The sequence below is a fragment of the Pezoporus occidentalis genome, unplaced genomic scaffold (assembly GCF_034315485.1).
Source record: "Pezoporus occidentalis ecotype Australia unplaced genomic scaffold, CSIRO_AGI_Poc_V1 ctg3, whole genome shotgun sequence".
Classification (NCBI taxonomy): Eukaryota; Metazoa; Chordata; class Aves; order Psittaciformes; family Psittacidae; genus Pezoporus; species Pezoporus occidentalis.
In genome coordinates this window covers 3,473,983-3,496,411 of record NW_026914940.1, presented here as the reverse complement: position 1 = coordinate 3,496,411, position 22,429 = coordinate 3,473,983, and the positions used below count along the sequence as shown (strand labels likewise).

The 22,429-nt window shown below is 40.4% G+C and overlaps 1 protein-coding gene across 3 annotated transcripts in view; it reads right to left on the bottom strand.

Annotated features, from left to right (window-relative positions):
• The window catches only part of TRAPPC9 (trafficking protein particle complex subunit 9), a 499,166-nt gene that overhangs the window by 405,430 nt on the left and 71,307 nt on the right, over nt 1-22,429 (bottom strand). For all 3 annotated transcript variants that reach the window (XM_062626935.1, XM_062626936.1, XM_062626937.1), the window contains exons 15-16: nt 17,874-18,037; nt 7,575-7,727 (exon numbers count right to left, since the gene is read on the bottom strand). In XM_062626935.1, the coding sequence (XP_062482919.1) occupies nt 7,575-7,727; nt 17,874-18,037 (317 nt within the window). The remainder of the gene's footprint in view (nt 1-7,574; nt 7,728-17,873; nt 18,038-22,429) is intronic.

Here is a 22,429-nt window from a genome sequence, read left to right as displayed (position 1 = left end):
GAGGTGACTGAGAGCATCAATTAGAGCATCAATGAAGGAGTTCACCGCAAGTTTCAAATCACTTGATATTTATATTTTTTGAGATTTTACATGTTTTATTTTTTTCTCACAAAGTTCAGAGGTATGAAGATGCTAAATCCTCCACAGTTTCCTTTCATCAGTTCATACTGTCAAACAGTTTGAGCAGCCTTTTACTATAAAAAGAACAATTGTCTTTCTACTCTGTCCAGAAATCTTCCTAATTTCTAGACTCTACATTGAATATTTCCATGGTAACAGCACATGACCAACACTTTTTCCATGGTAACTGCAAAAATACAACGCGCCTTTCCAACATCGCAATCACTGCTGTCACAACAGAGCAAAATCTCTTACCAGCATTTCCTATCCCCTCTCAAATGTTAAGTAAATTGTCAATTTAACTTCATTAGCCACTTTCACAGCACGCCACACGAGAATAGAGGTTTTGGATCTGAATGAGGGAGAGTTTACTAAGGGAGCTAAACCTGGACATCTACAACCTGATGACTGAACACTGAAGAAACTGCCGACACGGGACAGCTTCTCTCCCATTCTAATCACAGAACCATAGAATAGTTAGGGTTAGAAAGGACCTTAAGATCATCAACTTCCAACTAAACCATGTCACCCAAGGTTCTGTCCAACCTGGACTTGAACACCGCCAGGGATGGAGCACTGTGTGGGTGGTGAGGCACTGGAATGGGTTGCCCAAGGAAGTTGTGAATGCTCCATCCCTGGCAGTGTTCAAGGCCAGGTTGGACAGAGCCTTGGGTGACATGGTTTAGTGTGAGGTGTCCCTGCCCATGGCAGGGGGGTTGGAACTGGATGATCTTAAGGTCCTTTCCAACCCTAACTATTCTATGATTCTAAGATGGGGCAGGAACAAGCAGCTGGGAGGTCCCTCAGTCAAGGCTAATCACCACGTATTAAAAAACATAAAACCACTGTAGTTACTGAATCTTTACATGAATGTTTTAACAGTCTGAAATAATAACCCAAGAGATACGATAGGTTTGGGAAAGTACATAACTTGAGCATAAAATATGAAAACTAAATGGTCCCTCAACCCATTTGTTTTTTTGTCAATCCACTGCCTGATAGAAATTTCAAAACAAAAAGCCTCCTGGTAGGAAAATTCTCTTAAGAATACTGGAACAGTTTTAATGCACATTCAGCATGCACAAATAAAGAACTTCAGACAGGAGAATGAGTATTCTTGCCAAATGCAAACCAGAATAGGCCTTTTTCTTTCCTAGGAAAAAAAAAGATCCATCTTGTATTCTGCTGGAAGTATACAGAATTTTAGCAACATGCTGTCTGCAACAAAGAGGGGAATAACACAGAAGGGGATAGAATTCCAAGGCAATACAATCCACTTCACCCTTCCCAGTACAGGGAGACATTAAGATGCAGTTCCTTCCCTCTCTTGAAAACACACCAAAGACTGTCACACGAGAGACCACAGGCAGCAGCACTCCAGGCAGAGCTACTGGGAATGCATCAACCCTCTAGCTCCAAGGAGCAGGGCAGAGACAACAGATAGCAGACTAAGCACTTCCTCAAGACTCCATTACATTTGAAGATGGTAATAATCATTAACAATAGCAAATGCAGTGTAAGTAATGATTCCTTCCTGAGGTTTGAACTAACTAGAGTTGGAAGCTAAATTTAGAATAAGGGTGAATGCAACAAAAGAAACAAATGAAGTGTAAAGAAATTCACATTCAAAGAATAGAGATTATTCATGCATACTGCATTAGATGCTAAAATAAAGTGCCTCAGCAAGGAAACAGCATAACAGGATGGCAGGTCAATTAGCCTGTATGTGCCAGGAGCAAAATTTATTGTTATTTGCATCATGTCTGCCTTAGCTATTTACATCGTAAAGATTTGGGGCCTGAAACATCTCTTATAACATATTTGTATAGTGGCTGGTACTACTGATTATAGAATCAGTCATAAAATCCCAGAATGGTTTGTGTTGGAAGGGGCCTTAAAGCTCATCCAGTTCCAACCCCCTGACACGGGCAGGGATGCCTTCTGCTAGAGCATGGTGCTCCAAGCCCCTGTGTCCAACCTGGCCTTGAACACTGCCAGGGATGGGGCAGCCACAGCTTCTCTGGGCACCCTGTGCCAGCGCCTCAGCACCCTCACAGGGAAGAACTTCCTCCTCAACCTACCCTTTTTCAGTTTAAAGTCATTAACCCTTGTCCCGTCCCTACATGCCCTTGGAAAAATTCCCCTTCTAGCTTTCTTTTTGGCCTCCCTAGGTACTGGATGGGTGTTATACAGGCTGAGGTCCCATAGCACTTGTATACTGTTATTAAAAAAAACCACTTTCTAACAGTCAGATTATTAGACAAGATGATTCATCTTCAAACCACAGAGATAAAAACTTCTTTGAGATTAACATCACTTTGAAAGAATATTCTGAACGATCAAATGTAATACAGCAACCAAGCACAGTAACATGTAAATGATGCAAAAGATCTCTGAGGACCTCCATCGTCATCATCATCAGTTATACCATTATTCTCAGAGTCCTCTAGGCTACTTAGTTCTTCAGAAGACTTGTCAGGACTTCATTTAAATTCAAAACCAGGTATCTTTCTTCCAAAGAAACCTGTTGTCTACATGCCATATAAGGGTAGCTATACTTTTAAGTAGATAAACTCTAGTCTTTTAAACAGAACAGCAACAAAGTGGGTATGAAACATAGAATGGTCTTGCATACCGATGTTAAAATGAATATTCAAGATGACTGCTTTTAGACATATGCTATTATCTCTCTGCTACCTTTTCTCCCCCAGAGAAGGGAAGGAGTGACTTAAGGCATAGATCTGCTTCTCTCTTAGTGTGTAATTCATTAGTTCCTTTAATGAGTTTATGAATTTAAATATTCTCACACCTGCCTCTGTTCCCTATACACAGAATGAATGAACACTAACATTTTACATAACGAAGTGTTCATTGTAGATTAATTCATTTAGTTGGAAAACACTAGTCCTATATAACAGAAGCATTTTTTAAGACTGCTTCCTACTAGTAAGATACCATGTATAATGCAATCCAGACAGAGCAGCTACTGCTCTTTTCCCATGTAGCATCAGGAAAATACTGGATTTCAGCAATTAAAGTATAAGGACTGGGAAGGAGAATTCATTAAGCTGATAATGTGAGCATCCCATTGACCTCTTTAGGTCTCCTTAGCAGGTGATTGAGTCCTTATTGCTTAAGCTCCTTAAGCCTGTCTGTACCAAGCAGATCACAGAATCACAGAGCACAAGGTTGGAAGGTACCTCAAGGATCATCTGGTCCAACCTTTATTGGCAAAGCATGGCCTAGACTAGATGTCCCAACACCTTCTGCAGATGAATCTCATACTGCTTCCTCCTGCCTTACCTAGTGTAGCAACCCTAGAATCAAATTAAATGTTTATCTATCTGGTGTGTTATGAGGCTGTATGTGCATTAATCCATTCCCAGCATGAAAGCCTGTACAACACAACAGAATGGCATGCTCCTGACATCACAGCTAGGACCTTACAAAACCTAACAACTGGGCAATAAAATGTCCAATGAAATTCAGTATAAATAAATAGGAAAAAACAATCCTAAACTGACATGTGAAATAGAAGGCTCTCAGCATATTGCTATTTTCAGGAGCAAGATCCTGGAGCTATGGTTCACAGATTCATGAATCTATCAACTCAACATTCAGCAACAGTCAAAAAAGCAAATGACAAACAGTGCATTACTGCATTATTCTAAGGAAAATAATACAAAACAAAATGCAGAGCATCATTACATCACTACAGAAATACATAGATCACCTCTCAAATAGTGTGTGCAGCCTACCTCAGACATACAGAACTGGAAGAGTTCAAAAGGCACAAGGTTGATCAAAGTATGGAACTGTTCACATGCCAGGAACAACTAAGCCAGTTAGAAACCTTCAGTCTGCAAAAGAGACCACTGTGCCAATGACATGAGGAAATGCATAAAATCATGACTGTAGGTATGATATTTAGAAGATGCACTGTTACCCATTTCTTGCAATACAAGAACCAGGTTATGTAAGGATACCACTAAGTGCCAAGCTGCTAAAAGTAATTTAGCTGTGATTCTTCTTGCGACAGCATGTTGTACAGTGCTGATGGGGGGACCAGAGAACTTTATGAAAGAGAAACCCACTAACTATGCCTAAAACCAGAAGAAAACACACCAGACTTTGGTAGTTCCTAAGTTAACATTAGCTGGTGCCCAAGAGCCTAAAGGAAAGTAGTAGCATGTATGTTCATGATTTTCTCTATGTTCTCCCACAGACATCTGTTCTTAGGCACTATCACAGCCAGGATATTGGAGTAGATGGTCACTGATCTGATCCTGTACAGCCACTCATGTGTTTTTGCTTCTTTTAATCTACAAGAACATCTAACATTTTTCTTTACAAGATGGTATACCATCAACACACAAGAATTAGATCAGCAATTCTGATTGATAACTTAGTTTATTTTCCAATTGGATAAGTGTCTCATCAGAAACAACAGTAATTTATCCTTTCTGTACTATGTCCTGATTACAAACAGCATAAAAGGAAACAATTTCAGCAGCAAATGAAAACAGATCAAAGTAACAGATGCCCTGCTAAGGGCATTACTTTTAAAAGACGAAAGTATTTTGATCATTATTATAAATCTGGTCTTCAAAAGAAAAAGGTACCACAGCTACCATAGGATTAGAAGTCACGTCACATTTGCCATCAATTTTTCTACCTCTTTACTGTTCTTCACATCAGGCTCTTGCCTGCCTCTAATAATACTTTCAGATTACACACAGTAAATAGCACTCAAATATAACTAAGTTCTAAAGAAACATTAACGGATTCTACTCCTTTATCATCACTGAATGAGAAAAGGTTGAATTGCTCCCAGGCTTCAGTTCCACAACCAGTCAAAGAAGACGTGGGCAGACATAATAAGGTAAAAATGATTTTCAAAGAACTTATTCGCATGTTGTCCCATAGAAGTTAGATACAGGTAAGAAAGAGAGGCCTAAATCCAAATCCCACAACTGTCTGATGTCAAAACTGACAAACGCGTTATCTTCTCCTTCTAGAAAATACTCTGTTTGTATGTGATTTCACCTGAAAAACCGCTGGGCAAATGCAGCTTCAGAGCGCTTGAAAGGTTTTGGAGACAGAGCAAGTGAAGGAAATTCTACAGCTAGATAAATATTTGGAAGTAGCAAAAATGAAATCAAGAGAACTGGCACTAGAGACAGTAATGTCTAGATTTTAAAATACTGACTTTGATACATGTTACATTGATTATGTCGATCAGCTTCCTTCTCATTTAGAATCACAGAATCATTGAGGTTAGAAAAGACCTTTAGGATCATTGAGTCCAACTGTAAACCAATGCTTGTCTTGAAACTAAAGGACTGTGCCAGATATCTTACTACTAGGCGGGGAGAAAGGAAAACAAGAAGGAGAAAAAAAGCCTGGAATCCTATGGCTGTGAGCTGAATTACTCTGATTTCTTTCCTATTAATGTTAACCTGTCAACATATAGAAGCTAAACTTCCTAAGTTCTCTTTAAATTTTGAATCAACTGACTTGTACCCTTTTCCACACAATGTAATAAAAAATGAATTTAATTCTGAGCTAAGAAATGCTCTTGTAAAGTAAGGAAGCAATACGCCATTAGAATTTCCATGGAAAAGAGAGGTCATCTACAGGGTATGTGAGGACCAAAAGTTCAGTGATCTGTAAGTAATGTGGCATCATCTGCTCCTGAAAGAGTAAAATCATCCTAGAATCAGCATCAGATCTGCTCCCTCAACCCCTGGGTCTCAATTTGTAGCAGAAATTGTGCTGCATGGAATTACATTTTCTACCAAGGGCATTTCTCAAAGCCTCAATTCCTTGGCAGCTGTGTTTGCACACTGATATCCCAGCATGGACTTCCTTCATCATCAGCTTTTCCAGTAAGTTCTAAAGTATATCTTAGTGCAGCAACACTGGGTTTTGTGCCATTAAATCCACAAATACTTCATCTAGTTTCTGTATTTTACACCAGGGAGATTTAAAATATTTACTAACAATTAATACAATTTCTGTCTAAATGCATTTACAAGATGACTCACAGAAATCACTCCTATTCCACTTCAGTAAGCTATGCAAAGAATTTTGCTGTATTTTTTTTTACAGTGGAAACATTTATCTTTAAGGATTAATGATAGTGATAAGCATACCTGCAACTGGATCCTGGGAAACAGGCCAAATAATAATGATACTTTAATACAGGAATATCTTGTTTTGTCAAGTTAATCCAATCAGTGTAAATAGATCATGCAATTGAAAAAATACAGAGTATAGCAATTACTCCAGTGAGACTGTGTGTTTGTTATAAAAAGGAAATCTTCATTACAAGTATCTGGTACTTGTAATTCCAGATAATTCTAATACAAGCAAACATTGTGGGGTTTTTTAATCAAAAGAAACAATGATTTTAAGCAGATGAAACTTTCTTTCAGTACAGATATTACGACATTTTGCTCTACAAATGTAGTCTCCTAGAATGGCTTGAGTTGGAAGTAACCTTAAAGCTCACCCAGTTCCAAGTCCCTGCCACAGGCAGGGACACCTTCCACTAGAGCAGGTTGCTCCAAACCCCATCCAACCTGGCCTTGAACACTGCCAGGGATGGGGCAGCCACAGCTTCTCTGGGCACCCTGTGCCAGCGCCTCAGCACCCTCACAGGAAAGAGCTTCTGCCTAATGTCTAATCTAAATCTCCCCTCTGGCAGGATAAACCCGTTCCCCTTGTCCCATCCTTATCTGCCCTTGTAAAAAGCCCCTCTCCAGCTTTCTCACTGGCCCCTTTAGGCACTGGGAGCTGCTCTAAGGTCTCCCTGGAGCCTTCTCTTCTCCAGGCTGAACAAGCCCAGCTCTTTCAGCCTGTCTCCATAGAAGAGATGTTCCAGCCATCAGAGCATGTTCATGGCCTCTTCTGGACTTGGTCAAGCAAGGTCCTCTTGTGCTGGTACATTTCAGTATGTCACTTCTTGCAAAACTGCAGTCAATTACAATTACTAATTCTATAATCTTAAATAACTAAATATTCAACTTCACATTATTTCTCTTTAAAGCTCACTGGTGTTTGCAAACTATTTTTATCTTCATAAGATAAGGATACCATGGGGGTCCCTGCCCATGACAGGGGGGTTGGAACTAGGTGATCTTAAGGTCCTTTCCAACCCTAACTATTCTATGCTAAACACCAAAAACACTGTCCATCAAGAAAGATTTAAGAAGATACCAGGGCAAGGTCTCATCATGGTCTGTTTGGTCAAACTGTCATGCACAGAGCTGTCACAACGATTCAGTCTTTAATCCCTACAGCTCACTGAGGAATTGTCTTTGGGTTACAAGACAAAAATATGAAAACACACAGCCACATCAATACTGTATTTTAAACCAAACAGCACTATTGGGTAAGGCTTTCTTATGAGTACATACAGCTCTTGCAGCAAGAAGAAATTACAAACTTACCATCACTGAGATCTTGCAGAAGGTTTTCTTGGCATGAAAAGTCCAGCTTCACTTTAATGGTCACAGTGAGTGTTGCAGCCTTTCCAGGTTTTAGAGGAAACTGGGAGAGCATATCTTCTAGCTTCCAAGTCAAGAAGTCTCCATACAGCTTCTCTGTATTGAAAGAAGTAATTATGTCAGAAGCATAACCTGTGTTAAGGCAGTTTAAGTTTATAACTGTTGTAGAGTATTAACTTGTGTGGCATTTACTGTTTAACTGTAAAATGTTTAAAATTAGGGCATTAAAAATGAATGCAACACTAGAAAGATATCAGAGAAGCTCCTGACACTGACCTGGAAGTATACAGATCACTAAGCTTAAAATACAGATTTAAGTGAAGACTACCACTACCAGAAAAAAGAAATATTGCACAACAGGCAACATTAAATATACACTTTAAAGACAATCAGCAAGGGACGTAAAAGTTCATATAGCTCTGAATCATACAGACTTCAACACAGGAAATGTCACATGAATGCGAACAAAATTTCATCAAAATACTACACCAAAATGAATCAGTTTAAATTCTGAAGCACCTCTGACACCATTAGTTACTTCTTGAGCAAGGAGAAGGCTGGAAAGACCACTGTCTCTTTCAGTTTTTTAATAACATAAACTCCATTCTCAAAGAGTTGGGGTCAGTGGCTCAATGTCCAGCTGGAAAACAGTAACGAGTGGCGCCCCTCAGGGATCGCTGTTGGGACCGGTCTTGTTTAACATCTTTGTCACTGACATGGACAGTGAGATTGAGTGCGCCCTCAGAAAGTTTGCCGATGACACCAAGCTGTGTGGTTCAGTTGATACGCTGGAGGGAAGGAATGCCATCCAGAGGGACCTTGACACGCTTGTGAGGTGGGCTGATGCCAACCTCATGAAGTTTAACCATGACAAGTGCAAGGTCCTACACCTGGGTCAGGGCAACCCTGGCCTGCATCAAAAGGAGCGTGACCAGCAGGTCCAGGGAGGTGATCCTGCCCCTTTGCTCTCGTGAGACCTCGCCTGGAGTATTGTGTGCAGTTCTGGTGTCCTCAACATAAAAAGGACATGGAACTGTTGGAACAAGTCCAGAGAAGGGCCACGAGGATGATCAGGGGACTGGAGCACCTCCCGTATGGAGATGGGCTGAGAAAGTTGGGGCTGTTCAGCCTGGAGAAGAGAAGCTGCGTGGAGACCTCAGAGCAGCCTTCCAGTATCTGAAGGGGGCCTATAGGGATGCTGGGGAGGGACTCTTCATTAGGGACTGTAGTGACAGGACAAGGGGTAACAGGTTCAAACTTAAACAGGGGAAATTCAGGTTGGATATAAGGAAGAAGTTCTTTCTTGTAAGGGTGGTGAGGCACTGGAATGGGTTGCTCAGGGTACTTGTTAATGCTCCATCCCTGGCACTGCTCAAGGCGGGCTGGACAGAGCCTTGGGAGAGATGGTTTAGTGTGAGGTGTCCCTGGCCATGGCAGGGGTCTTGGAACTGGATGATGTTAAGGTCCTTTCCAACACAAACTATTCTATGATTCTGTGATTCTATAAAATCTGAGAAGCACGAAGTATACAAGACCAAATAGAATTAGTTTGTGTTAAAAGATATTTGTTTGATAAACGATTTATCATTGGTCCATATGAGATAAGGCATCTGTAATAATTAACCTCTCTCCTAAGCCTAACATGCCAGAAGATAACTTGAGGAAATAACCCTAATATTTACTGTTCATCAATGCATTGAGATAATTTATCCCCTTATTCAGTCTCCTTAGTGCTCCAGTAACACTGAAAGATCCATCTTGAAATAAAGAGGAGCAAAAGGTTATGTCTGCTTCAGGAAGAAGGGCAAATTAGTTATGTCTTATATCAAATTATGAAGCATGCAAAAAGCTAGAGGGACACAAATTTTAGTATCCTTCAGCAAAAGCAATCAAACAGTGATATTCTGTGAACTTTATGCAAGAGAAATCTTTTCTTTTTAGATAACAGAAATAGTTGCTATGGATTAGAATGATACAATCACACTGTGACTTCTTCCTGGATTCACCTTACTTCTGATACTAAATAGGCTCAAGAAGTATCTGCTAATGTCTTATTTCTTTTCTACACTTTGTGAATAATCCTGAGGTAGGAAATCCACTGTAGAGTGTCTGGATGAGATGGAGTTAATTTTCTTCACTGCAGCCTGCCCAGTGATGTGTTTTGGAATTGTGACTAGAATGCGGTTGATAATTCACCAGCTTTTTTGGCTATTCCTGTAGCACCTGCATGCCATTAAGGCCTCCTCTGTTCCCACTCACCTTGCACTGTGAGTTGGCTCAGGCTGCCCAGAGAAGCTGTGGCTGCCCCATCCCTGGCAGTGTTCAAGGCCAGATTGGACACAGGGGCTTGGAGCAACCTGCTCTAGTGGAAGGTGTCCCTGCCCATGGAACTGGATGAGCTTTAAGGTCCCTTCCCACACAAACCATCCTGTGATGCTACGATTCCATGCCAAAAATGTCATTTTGTTTTGGTTTTTATTTCCTCTTTGCTTATTAAACAACCTTTATCTCTAGCTGTGAGTTTTGACACTTTTGTCCTTCTGATTCACTTCCCTCCCCCTGCTGGGGGAAGCATGAATGAGCAACTGGTTTATGGGCTTTGTTTCCCAACTACTTCCATAAATTCATTAACATCTGTAGCACCATACAATGCTAAACACTGAAGAAAAGTCTGTAACACACAAAATAAACATGATGGTTTGACTGGGAGAATCCTAATATTATATTTATTCATTCACATGAATAGCAATGCATACCACTCCGAAGTACACTGAAGAATTCTTCTAGAGGCTCAATGAAACACCATTTGAGCTCTGTTTTTTGTAACACAGCGACCACTGAAAGTCACGCAGCTCATCTCCACTTCACACAAGGCTACTGTATGTAAGAGCGAGTTAGTGTATCGGCATTTCAGAGGCTTTCCAAAGACTCATCTATAATCCTTACGTGTGAAAACAGGGAGGGAATATTGCCTCAACAACCACAGTCTAGAATTAAGGGTCTTTAAAACAGGATAATTAGAATTGCAGTTCAAACTTGGTTGTTTGGCACAGAAACAACCGCATCTAAAGAAGGGGAAAACAGTGAATATTTTTCCATTGACTTCTACCTAAGAAAGAATAAGTCCTTTGTGTCTAAGACAACTTTTTCTCACAGACCATCAATTGCTGCCTTGTGCTTTTTCACATCAAATCAATATTATAGACATCTTTATAACAAAGATGAGGCAAGAACAAAAATATCACCCTAGCAATTGTATTCTTAAAGTCACCTCGCCCTCCTCTAATAAGTTAGTTGTAACCATATCAGTGTTCTGATTTTCTTCTGTTTTCAAGAAAAGAAGCAGTTTAGCAAGAATGCCAATCTCTATCCCCTTTTCCTGATACATAAGAACATAATATGCCAAAGGGATGTTTTTCCTCAGTGTAAGCAAAGAAGAATGACATCTCCCAAGCACTCGAGTGTATCTTCAGTTTAATAAACAAACTGTTTCTAAAATGTACTTTCATTAAGTAGGGGATTTATTTGAAGGTATTGTAACTGAAAACACTTTCCATGTGAGAACAGCCCTTGCGGATCATCTCAAATTTAACACCTACAATTACAAGACAAGATCTGAATATCTGAGCTATCAGTTAAGCTGTAGAGAAAAATCTAATTTATATTTATCAGAGAATGGTTTGTAGTTTAATAACGTTTATTTCAGCTTGTTCAGTAACCATCATCAGAGTAAATTTTAGAGTCATGGAATCAGAACAGTCTGGGTTCAAAGGGATCTTAAAGCTCATCCAGTTCCAATCCTCTCCCACAGGCAGGGACACCTTCCACTCGAGCAGCTTGCTCCAAGCCCTGTCCAACCTGACCTTGAACACTGCCAGGGATGGGGCAGCCACAGCTTCTCTGGGCACCCTGTGCCAGTGTCTACCACCCTCATAGGAAAGAGCTTCTATACTATGGCATGGGGCTTCAAACCTTTCAGTTCAGTGGGAAACAGTCTTACTTGAGGCATGTTTGCATTCAGTGGTTTCTACAGTCCAAAACTGGTGTTTAGCAAACAAGTTACAAGGGCCTGCTAGTGTAGAGTTTAAATTATTAACCTCTTTTATTATTTTACTTGATATCGAATCACTGTAATTGTAACAAATAGAAGAGCTTACCCAGAATCTAACTCTGGGTAATCCTTAACCCTAACTTTGAGTTAACAGATTTTGAGGTCGGCCAAAAAAAGAAAATGTATCAGCATTAAATTGTTCTGTAAATTGCATCAGCCACTTGATCAGATTAATTTCCAGAGAGTTCATCTTGAATAGATTTCAAAATCATTTAGAGAAGCAGTACTGTCATAAACAGGAAACTCAAACGGACCTCACGAAATCGAGCACGTTGGAAAAATATAGGACTTCAACATACATAAAGGTACAATAATACAACCTGGGAGGAGGGGGAAGAACAAGCTGTGCCCAGTATGTTGAACTTGGATCTGGCAACTGCAGCTCCACGAAGAAACTGGAGTCATCATTGACTCATGGAATCACCACGTGTCATCAGCTTAGTGAGCAGCATCAGAACACACCAAACCAAGCCAAGCAAGAAAAAAACCCAGGTCATCTTCAGGAAGAAGAACTGGACCAAGTCAAAGGGGGAAGCAGTTCCCCACTGTATAAAAACTTTGTGCACTCACATCCTAAACACTTGCAGATTTGATCTCTGTACTGCATGGAGGATATACTAGAACTAGAGACAGTCCAAAGAACGGTAACTGAAATGATGAAGGTGTGGAGCAGCTGCCATGTGAGCACAGACCCTTCAGTTTGAAAGGCTGAGCAGAAGATGGCTGCAGATTATAAACATTACGAAGATGGCATATAAAGTGAATGCAGAACTGCTGTTCACTAAATTCCCTGGTATGAGAACTGGGAACACTTGATAAAACTAGAAGGAAATCAGATTAAAACAGATACAGCACTTTCCTACCCATCTGGTAGTGGACTTCTGGAATCTGTTGCTACAGGAGACTGCAGAGGTGTGCAGTACCAGCAGCTTCAGAATGGGATAGACAAATTCATGGCCAAGTCCTCAGAGGATAATTAAAAGAGTATGCATGCATATATCTACATGCTGAGCAAGCACAACAGAAACAACAGTGGCAATACTTGCATGCTCTCCCTAAGCAGCATCCCCTAGTGAGTATTGAGCTAGATGGACCATTAGCACTGGAATCACAGTTAAATTCTTATGTCTTTGTCTTTCTGTGGGTGAAGATGAAGGACGGGACTGATTCCTCCGTTAACCACAGCATTATGATCTGCAGACAGCCTCAAACTGCAAACTGAACTTAAAGCATCCAAGAAACTGTATATACGTAGAATAGTGTTATGAGCATATTTGTAGATTCCTGACAAACGCAAACCTGCAGAGAAGACCACAGGAGGATAAAAAGATGCAGTTGAGCCTGGAGGTTTACTCGGAAAACTGGGGGAGAAGAGTTTAAAAGTAAGGACAAAAAAGAAACTGTGTGGAAAGAAGAACCTGAAAGGTGAAGTTTGGGCGGAACAACCAGAACAATGCTGCTTCTCAAGCCAAGCAGCTAAAAAAGAAATATAAATGCAAGAGCAGCTTCCATCTAGTAGCACGGAAGGATGAGACCAGAGTACTCCACATCTCGGAATTCAATATGCACAAAGTACACTAAATGCAATTATGATCAGACACCTGAAGACAGAAATCTGACGTGCTTCATGGTAATAAAGCTCTTCAGACTTCTATGGTCATCCGTGCATCTGATTCTTGATGCCTCACCAACTGAAATCAATATTCCTAGCACAGAACACAGGACCTCAAAATAACTACAAGTTCTGAATGCAAAGGCACTGGCATTCATACCTCTTAACTTCCCTCAGTGTATGAAATCCTAGTAAAAATTAACACTGTGTATTTAGCACTGCAGAGTAACTGCTACCTTTTGTTTCTGACCAGAAACTGGGGGGTGTGCACACTAGAACTACAAGGTTAAAAGCACTAAGTAGTTCATTGGCTCATAGGCAGCATACCAATATTGTTATTAATTTTACTTTTATACTGGGGGCAAACAACATCTTTTGAATTGAGGAGACAATCCAGAGTATTGCGAATTCAGACCTGATAGACAGAAATGAACTTGTTGGATTTGTTATGTTCTTTCCAAAGTAAGCATATCTAGCAGAGCTCCCTCTAGGCAATTAGGAAGTATTCCTAAAAAGAGGGGAAAACCAGATCTAAAATAATGAACCATTTGATATTTATGAGTGGAAAAAATAGTAAGAATCATACAAAAAACATGATCCCAATCAGCCAGTGTGGGCAGGGAAAAGACTTGAGCTGAGAAACAGAGATAGTAAATCCACGGCAGCTAGACTGGGGCTGAAATACTAACAGTTCTTGTGGTCCTGCCTTCACAAGGACATCTGGACTAACTGGAGAAAAGCCTGCCTGCATTCACAACTCTCTATGGAATGTTCCCAATTTGAAAGACTAGACAGTTTTGTTTGGCAAAAAAGAAGATAAACAGATCTATTCCAGGGTAGCCACAGTTCCTAAAAATGGGCTACCTGGACCCAGAGTAGGTTTTCACTTGTGGTCTGGCACAGCTAAACAGCTGAGGCCACAAGCAGATGTGTTCCAAGACCATGGGAAGAATACAGCGAGACAGGTGAATTTATTTCTCTATGTTGAAATTCCAGATGTCAACCACTTCTAAGAGAGATCACCAAGGTTTTTCTTCATCGTCTGAGTTCATTCAGCCCGTGCAGCTGGTGCTCAGTACTAGAGCCTAACAACCTGTGCGGCTGTAAGAATGCCTGGCACGCATCTTAGGGCTTCAAGTTTGAAAATACCCACATTCTATTTGCCTGAGTAGATCAAACGCTTGGGTTATCAAAGCTTTTAGAGTGCACCCCACAACTGAGACCTAGATTGGAAACAAAGGATGGGACTTTTTACAAGGGCACGTAGTGACAGGACAAAGAGGAACGGCTTTAAACTGACAGAAGATTTAGACTAGATACAAGGAAGTTCTTCCCTGTGAGGGTGCTGAGGTACTGGCACAGGGTGCCCAGAGAAGCTGTGGCTGCCCTATCCCTGGCAGTGTTCAAGGCCAGGTCGATGGGGCTTGGAGCAAGCTGCTCTGGTGGAAGGGGGCTGGAACGGGATGAGCTTTAAGGTCCCATCCAACCCAAACCATTCTATGAGTCTATGAAAAGCATTCAGCTTTGCACGTCATCATTCTAAATAAAGCATTAGACTATCTGATCTAGTGAAGGACAATGCAAGGTGACAGAGTTGACCTTGACAGTATACATGTGACGTCCAACCTACAGACACCACAGCCTGGTAGACAGGGTCGTGCAACGAGACATTAAAAGACATGACAGATGTGTTTATTGTGCCAGCATGACAAGTCCTTTTTACTGATTTGCCTCGGGATCTGTTCCGTGACACATGGCTGCTGAAGGACTCAAAAACCCTGTGATGTCCTTTATGAGCCGCACAGGGTGAGCTGCAATTTCTGGTCATTTATCTGAGGGCCTGAGTGGAAAAAGCACTAAAGAGGTGCACCTGAAAGAGAGAGGAAGTAAGGAAGGGCAAGTTTCAAAGCCTGATCTCCGGAGGTTCTCATTCACAAGACACCATTGAAAACAATGCCAGAGAAGTGGGCTTCCTCAAGAGAAGGGACTGGCTATAGCTAACATAACAAAGGTCACCGCACTGCAACAGCTAATCCCATCCAGAGAATGTTTGCCTTTTACAGCATCCATCTTTGTGCTCAAAGATGGCCCCAGAAACACAAGGAAAGGAAATGGAAGTCAGACAGGCAGCCGTGCAGCAGGTACAAAAGTTTTACAAGCAACTGCCAAGGCTGAAAAACCCAAAGCAAATCAGGTGACATAAAGGATGACTGAAAACTCTGCATTTGGCTGAAACTAGACAACTTCTCACAGGCTCCCAGGTTGACAGGCAAGCTATGGTCATGGCAGAGAAAGATGCCTAACAGCTTTCAAGGAGGCCCTGAGCAGCTTAAATCACAGGCATACTGCAGCTGACAAGTAGTAAAGAACACCCAATAGAACTTTTTAATGCACTACAGACAAGTTCATAAGTGTCTGCATATGCTTTCAACTTGATATATAATATCACGAGTTTGTATTACTATTAATTACTATTTAATGTCATAAGCACATTATTTCCATGCACATAGTACTGACTAAACTGAGCTGCTGACATGACAAATCTTTAGCTCCCCTCCCCATTCATCACCAGAATTTCATGTCACACATCACATACATCATGAGTCCATCCTTATGCATTTGTATCAATTTACAATAATAATTAAAATGGAAGAGAGCCCATTTGCCAAGAAGGCAAAGGTCCACCCTTTGCAAGGCCTACAGGCAATCCCATTTGAAATAGCATGCTTAATGTAGCTCTTTTGCCACAGTATTCCAGCGCTTTACATCACGCCCACAGCACACAGAGATGTAAAAAGTCATACTTAAGTATGCATTTTCCTCTGATGACAAGGGTCATCTCAATCATACACTTCCAAATATAGGGGTACATTTGTTTTTGTGAAACAATACGAGAAGCTGCAGATTCTACCAGACAGGACACTGGATAACCTGATGTAAACTTCTGCCTTCACAAGGACATGATTTAAAACTATTTCCAGAGGTCCTTGCCCATGTAGACATCCATTATTCTGTGGATTTGATGGCAAGGTTCTCCAAAATGGTGATTTAAGAAATATGCATGATCAGAAAAACTCAGTCATCATTAGTTTTCCTTTTTCTGATAAAGAGAATTATCACACTTAACATCTAAGAGTCTGTCAAATACTCAAATAGGCTTCACTATAAACATTTTCTACAGCAAAAGAAAATGAAGGATTAAGTAAAATTAAGGTTTTACTGAACTCATAGCTGCATATATCGACTCTTCTCTTTCCCTATTGTTTTTAACAAAAGTTGTAACTGAGCGATGATGGGTTTCAAGTTGACAAGTCACTTTTTCAAAGCCCTGACCCAATTAATTGTGTAATGTTACGTACTAAGAATCTGATGAGCATCTGATCCAGAGGCCCATGTACACCACCACTCAATACATTTTATTTCATCAAATTCACCATTCAATGTTTGTGCTGTACTTGGTCTGTCAGATACATACAGCAACAAGCACAGTAGGAACATGTTGATTTACTGAAATAAGAACAGTAAGTCATCATACATTTCAGCTTCTCAAATCATTCCTGGTAACAAGTCTCAGGCAGAAAATCTATTCTTAAATGATTGGCAACCGATTCTCTCAGGTTAAAGAGAAGAGGATACTCTGCTAAAAAGAAGTCATGAGCTCAAACACTGAAATGAACAAAAATCACCAGGTATCGCACTGCATTTTAATACTCTGTCACTGAGAGAACAAAATCTGCAATAAAATAAGGTATTTCTATTGTCAATAAAGATTATCTTGCTTGTCATCTGCAGTGCTTCTGTTCATAATCATTTTCGTAACAATGCCCCAGAGGATGCCCCCCAAAACCGATAAAACAGATCACAAAACAAAAGCAAGGTTCACCCATCAGACTACTTTTTAATACTAATATATACAGAGCATTTCAGGAGAAATAAGTGGGAGCAGGAGATGCACTATATTTCTTCCATACCTTCAATTAATCATTTAACTCACAATAGCTTACTTCATTCATTGCCCTGTTTTTTAAAGTCTTTTACCCAATTCTTTTCTTCTTGTTCACTGAGTGACAGAGAAGTAGGCTTATTTACTTCAGCTTCCTCAAATAAGACATTACTGCTAATGGTAGTTTATTTAATTAACTAATCAGTATATTTAGACATAAGGAGTATATTTATGTATATTAAGTATATTCAGACCCAAGATTGCTGCCTTTGCCTAGTTAATGCCTCAGGATTTTATTTTCCTAAGTAACATTAAAATGAATTCTAGATTTTCAAAAGCAGGTGATAGCCTTTGACACACAAATGGTTCTACAGCTTCTTTCATTTTCATTCTATTTTCTTCCATTCTCTTTCATTTCTATATTCCTGCAATAAAATCAAACTAAATGATTCCAGTTCCATAACACAAATTACAGTATGTATTCTAAACTGACCTAAAAAGTACAACTCAACTAGCCCCTCTTTCACCAGAGAAAAAGCGATCATTATTATTTAGAAGCGTAATCAGCATACACACCCTTGGTGTTGATTGTTTTTGCTGTGACCTCTAGTTTCTCCAGTGGTTCTGTTCCAATATTTTCTAACTTAATGATAAGCTGTTGGGCCTCTCCATTATACAGCTGGACAGACACAGTAGTAGAGATTTCATCTCCTGAAGGAGGCTGAAGTGTATGAGCAGACCTATAAAATATGGCACATGAACAAAATATTATGATTAGAAAGTTAAAAGCCTGTCCAAGTTAGTATTTACTACAAATATTACTATATTTTTAAAATACATATATTCCATATTACTGTATGTATTCTATTAACTATTCCTTGAAGACTCAGAAACTACTGCACTCCAGTCTTGAAGATATTAGATACAATTTCCCATTCTCATTTTAGCCAGGATCATTTTTATACCCATTGAGAGCAAATGTTAATAATGTATGTGTAAGACAAGTCAAATTTCAAACAATATAAAATATGTATTCCTGGCTGTGAAAGCTAGTTTAAAATTGCTGAAAACAGAAGAAAAGTAAGAAAGGGAAAAGAGAAGAAAAGAAAACTAGATCATGAGAATAAGCAAACGTGACAAGTGGTATCTGATCTACCTAGTGACTGAACACTATAGAGTAACAATGAGTATCCATGAGGAGAATATGAAGTTGAGCACTACATTGAAAAAAACATAGAATCACAGAATAGTTAGGCTTGGAAAGGACCTCAAGATCATCCAGTTCCAACCCCCCTGCCATGGGCAGGGACACCTCACACTAAACCATGTCACCCAAGGCTTTGTCAAACCTGGCCTTGAACACTGCCAGGGATGGAGCATTTCCAACCTCCCTGGGCAACCCATTCCAGTGCCTCACCACCCTTACAGTAAAGAACTTCTTCCTTATAACCAATCTAAACTTCCCCTGTTTAAGTTTTAACCCACCTTTAAGTTTTAACCCATGGAAAGTTTTAAGTTTTAAGCCAGGTGGAAAGTCCTCTGCAAGACCCTGAAAGTCCATACTGTGCTCTGATCAGCCCATTAAAACTACAAACGTAAGAATGCAGTCAGCTGCCAGAAGAAATCTCAGAAGATGAAACCTTTGTACTCACTCACAAATGAGGATACATATTCTTACATTGTTAGGCATTCCCAAACTCCACCAACATATGATGGTTTAGGGACTTTTTAATAAGAGAATGTAGAGACAGGACAAGGGGGAATGGCTTTAACCTCCCAGAGAGGAGACTGAGATGAGCTCTTAGGCAGAAGCTCTTCCCTGTGAGGGTGCTGAGGCGCTGGCACAGGGTGCCCAGAGAAGCTGTGGCTGCCCCATCCCTGGCAGTGTTCAAGGCCAGGTTGGACACAGGGGCTTGGAGCAACCTGCTCTAGTGGAAGGTGTCCCTGCCCGTAGCAGGGGTTGGAACTGGATGAGCTTTAAGGTTCTTTCCAACCCAAACCAGTCTGGGACTCTCTAATGACAGATCCACAACACTGTCTCGTGCAGCTGTTCATGCAAACTTTTCTTAAGGAATGATAACAGTATCAAACACATGAGGTAAGACATACTTAGTAGAGAAATATACTGTAAAGAAAAAAATTATTCTATGAGTTGCACATGTTAGAGAAAACGCATGGGTATCTAAAGCTTCAGAAACATGAGAATCTATTTAAATGATTATGAAGGATTTAATTTGAATGTAACAAATGTGTCAAACCAATCAATTATTGAAAGAGCAGATATCCACAGCACTATGACAACGCATCATGGATAAAGGAGAATTGACCTTTGCTAGGAGAATTAATGTGGGAGTTGGGAGAATGCAGTTTAGTGGAGAGCAGAGGGCAGAAACCTTATGGGAACGGATCATGGAAGAAATTCACAGTGTGAAAGGTGAAAGAGTGAATATAAATGAACTCAACAGAACACGAATGAGGGAAAGAAGGGTTGCAAAACAAGACAGATGGGCAGGGGTTCAGTTTCAGACTGTATTTTTCATGCTTATGCAATGTGGTCAGAAGGCATCAAGGATACAAGGGCAAAAGCTACTGAGATTAATGACCAATAAATCTGTTAGTAATCCCAGGTTCAGTTACTTCTTTCAGCAGGTATTTCTGCTACCCTTCCTTTCGATCCTATCCTTCCTTAGCACAATGTAAGCAGCATCCACAAACAAGAGCAGATTTGTCTTTTAGAATGAACCTGTAACAAGTACATAAACCAAGCATTTTTTGATCATTGAAAATTTACTGTCATGTACCATTATCACTGCAGCACTCTGAAGTTTGGGCATTTGGAATTTCTCTTCCCCCTTTAGATTTAGACAAAAGCATCGAGGAATTTCAAACTAACAAACCAAACAAATGGTACCTTCAGTTACTTTATACATGTACATGTGAAATGTGAGCCCAAGCAAATTCAGCCTCTGCATTCTTTTCTGTAATGAACCTTCTTAAAATTAAAAAGACATCCTAATTCTTATATACCTTGTTTCAGCTTTGCTCTGGACTTGCAAGATCTCAGGACTGAGGCTTGTCACTGTGTCCTGGGTTCACTGTGTCCTGTGTTTGGGTCCTGACCCAAACTGACCAAAGAGGTATTCCATACCACAGCACGTCATGCCCAGGATGTAACTGGGAGTTAGCCGGAAGGGCGGGGAGACTGCAGGGTTGGAGGAGGTATCGGTCAGAGCTTGGTCGGGCTGGGGGGGGGCGAGTTATCGGTCGGCTGGTGGTGAGATGATGTATTCTCTTCCCTTGTTATTTCCTTTATCATTATTATCACTGGTGGTAGCAGCAGTGATTTGTGTTATACCTTAGTTACTAAACTGTTCTTAGGCTTGTCACTGGTATAACGGTAGATGAAGAATTAGGTATTAGCCAGCGATGTGCACTTGCAGCCTGGAAAGCCAACCATATCCTGGGCTGCATCCAGAAGAAGTGTGACCGGGAGGGTGAGGGAGATGATTCTCCCCCTCCGTTTCACTCTCATGAGACCCCAGCTGGAGTACTGTGTACAGCAACAGTGTCCCTAACAGAAGAAGGATGTGGAGCTGTTGGAGCAAGTCCAGAGGAGGCCATGAACATGCTGCAAGGGCTGGAGCAGCTCTGTTCTAGAGCCAGGCTGAGAGCTGGGCTGGTTCAGCCTGGAGAAGAAAAGGCTCTGGCGAGACCTTATTGAATCCTTTCAATATTTAAAGGGGGTTTATAAGAATCACAGAAACCTTTTAATTGAGGCTTGCAGTGGCAGGACAAGGGGGAATGGCTTTAAACTGACAGAGGGGAGATTAAGATTGGATGTTAGGAGGACGTTCTTCCCTGTGTGTGCGGCAAGACACTGCCCAGAGAAGCTGTGGCTGCCCCATCCCTGGCAATGTTCAGGGTCAGGTTAGAAGGGGCCTGGAGTAACCTGCTCTAGTGAAAAACAGTCCCTGCTGTGCAGATGATCTTTAGATGATCCTTAAATATCCTTTCCAATCCAAACTAGTCTGATTCTATGACTGTTCAGAACTTGTCCTGACCCACCTGCAACTTCACTTTGACTTTACCACTGCTGTAGCAGCAGTTTTTTTCTTTTGACCTGGTGGCTACACCTATTGCTTTATTTCTGTTACCTCTGTTTGGCACAACCATACTTTTATACAGACAGTAGTAACAAGCACATGTACTAAAAGAAACACAGGACTGGTGTGATAGCTGAGGCATTACAAAGGGGAGACAGAGGATCCAGTGGAGAGGACTACTGGTATGCAATGGTAAGAGATGGGGCACACAGTATTGCACCATTATTTCAGTATATTAGAAAGGACTCATCAAGAAAGCAACCTATAATACCTGGCACACTGGCTGAAAACCTTCTGGTTCTTGTGAAAATGATCGATATTTGTCTAAGCTCATCCATATTAGAACTACTTCTTTAATTTATAGTTTTGCATTTTCTTCCCTCAATTTTCTTACTTTATAGGCTTTTCCATCAAAACTGTTTTACTAAGTAGCGTCATATTTTTATGTACTATATGTATATGATACATACAAATTTATGCATAAGTAGAATGATGAAAATATATACTAACAGTCTCAACCCACAGCAAGCTTCATTACAGTTTCTGCTAAATTAAGCATATTAAATTGACCTTCCATAGCACAGATCAATAAAAAAAGATTTTCCAGTTCTAACAAGACATTATGGTATGCTTAAAAAGGCCTGGAATTATTCTTACCAATACAACTATACCCAAAAATTACCATCAGATCAATCAACTGTTGAAGAAATTACAAACAGGTATCTATCTTTGGCCTTTCAAACAAACTTTTTCCTACTTACGAGCAGTTTTATCTACAAAGAAACAAGGCAGTAAATACATGATCAAGATTATCTGAAATACTTCAAAAATACATAAACTTGGTGAAAAATTAAGAAAAGGCAGCTCAGCTTCAGATGAAGGTTCCAAAGACCATCAGCTCTAAAAACTAATGTGCTGTGTCAGGAAAAGACGCTCTCAAGAACAGAGGTCAACATCAAATGTTGGCAAGATGGGTGTCAATGCAAATGTAGATGTAAACCAAACCAGCAAGATCATAGGATCACAGGA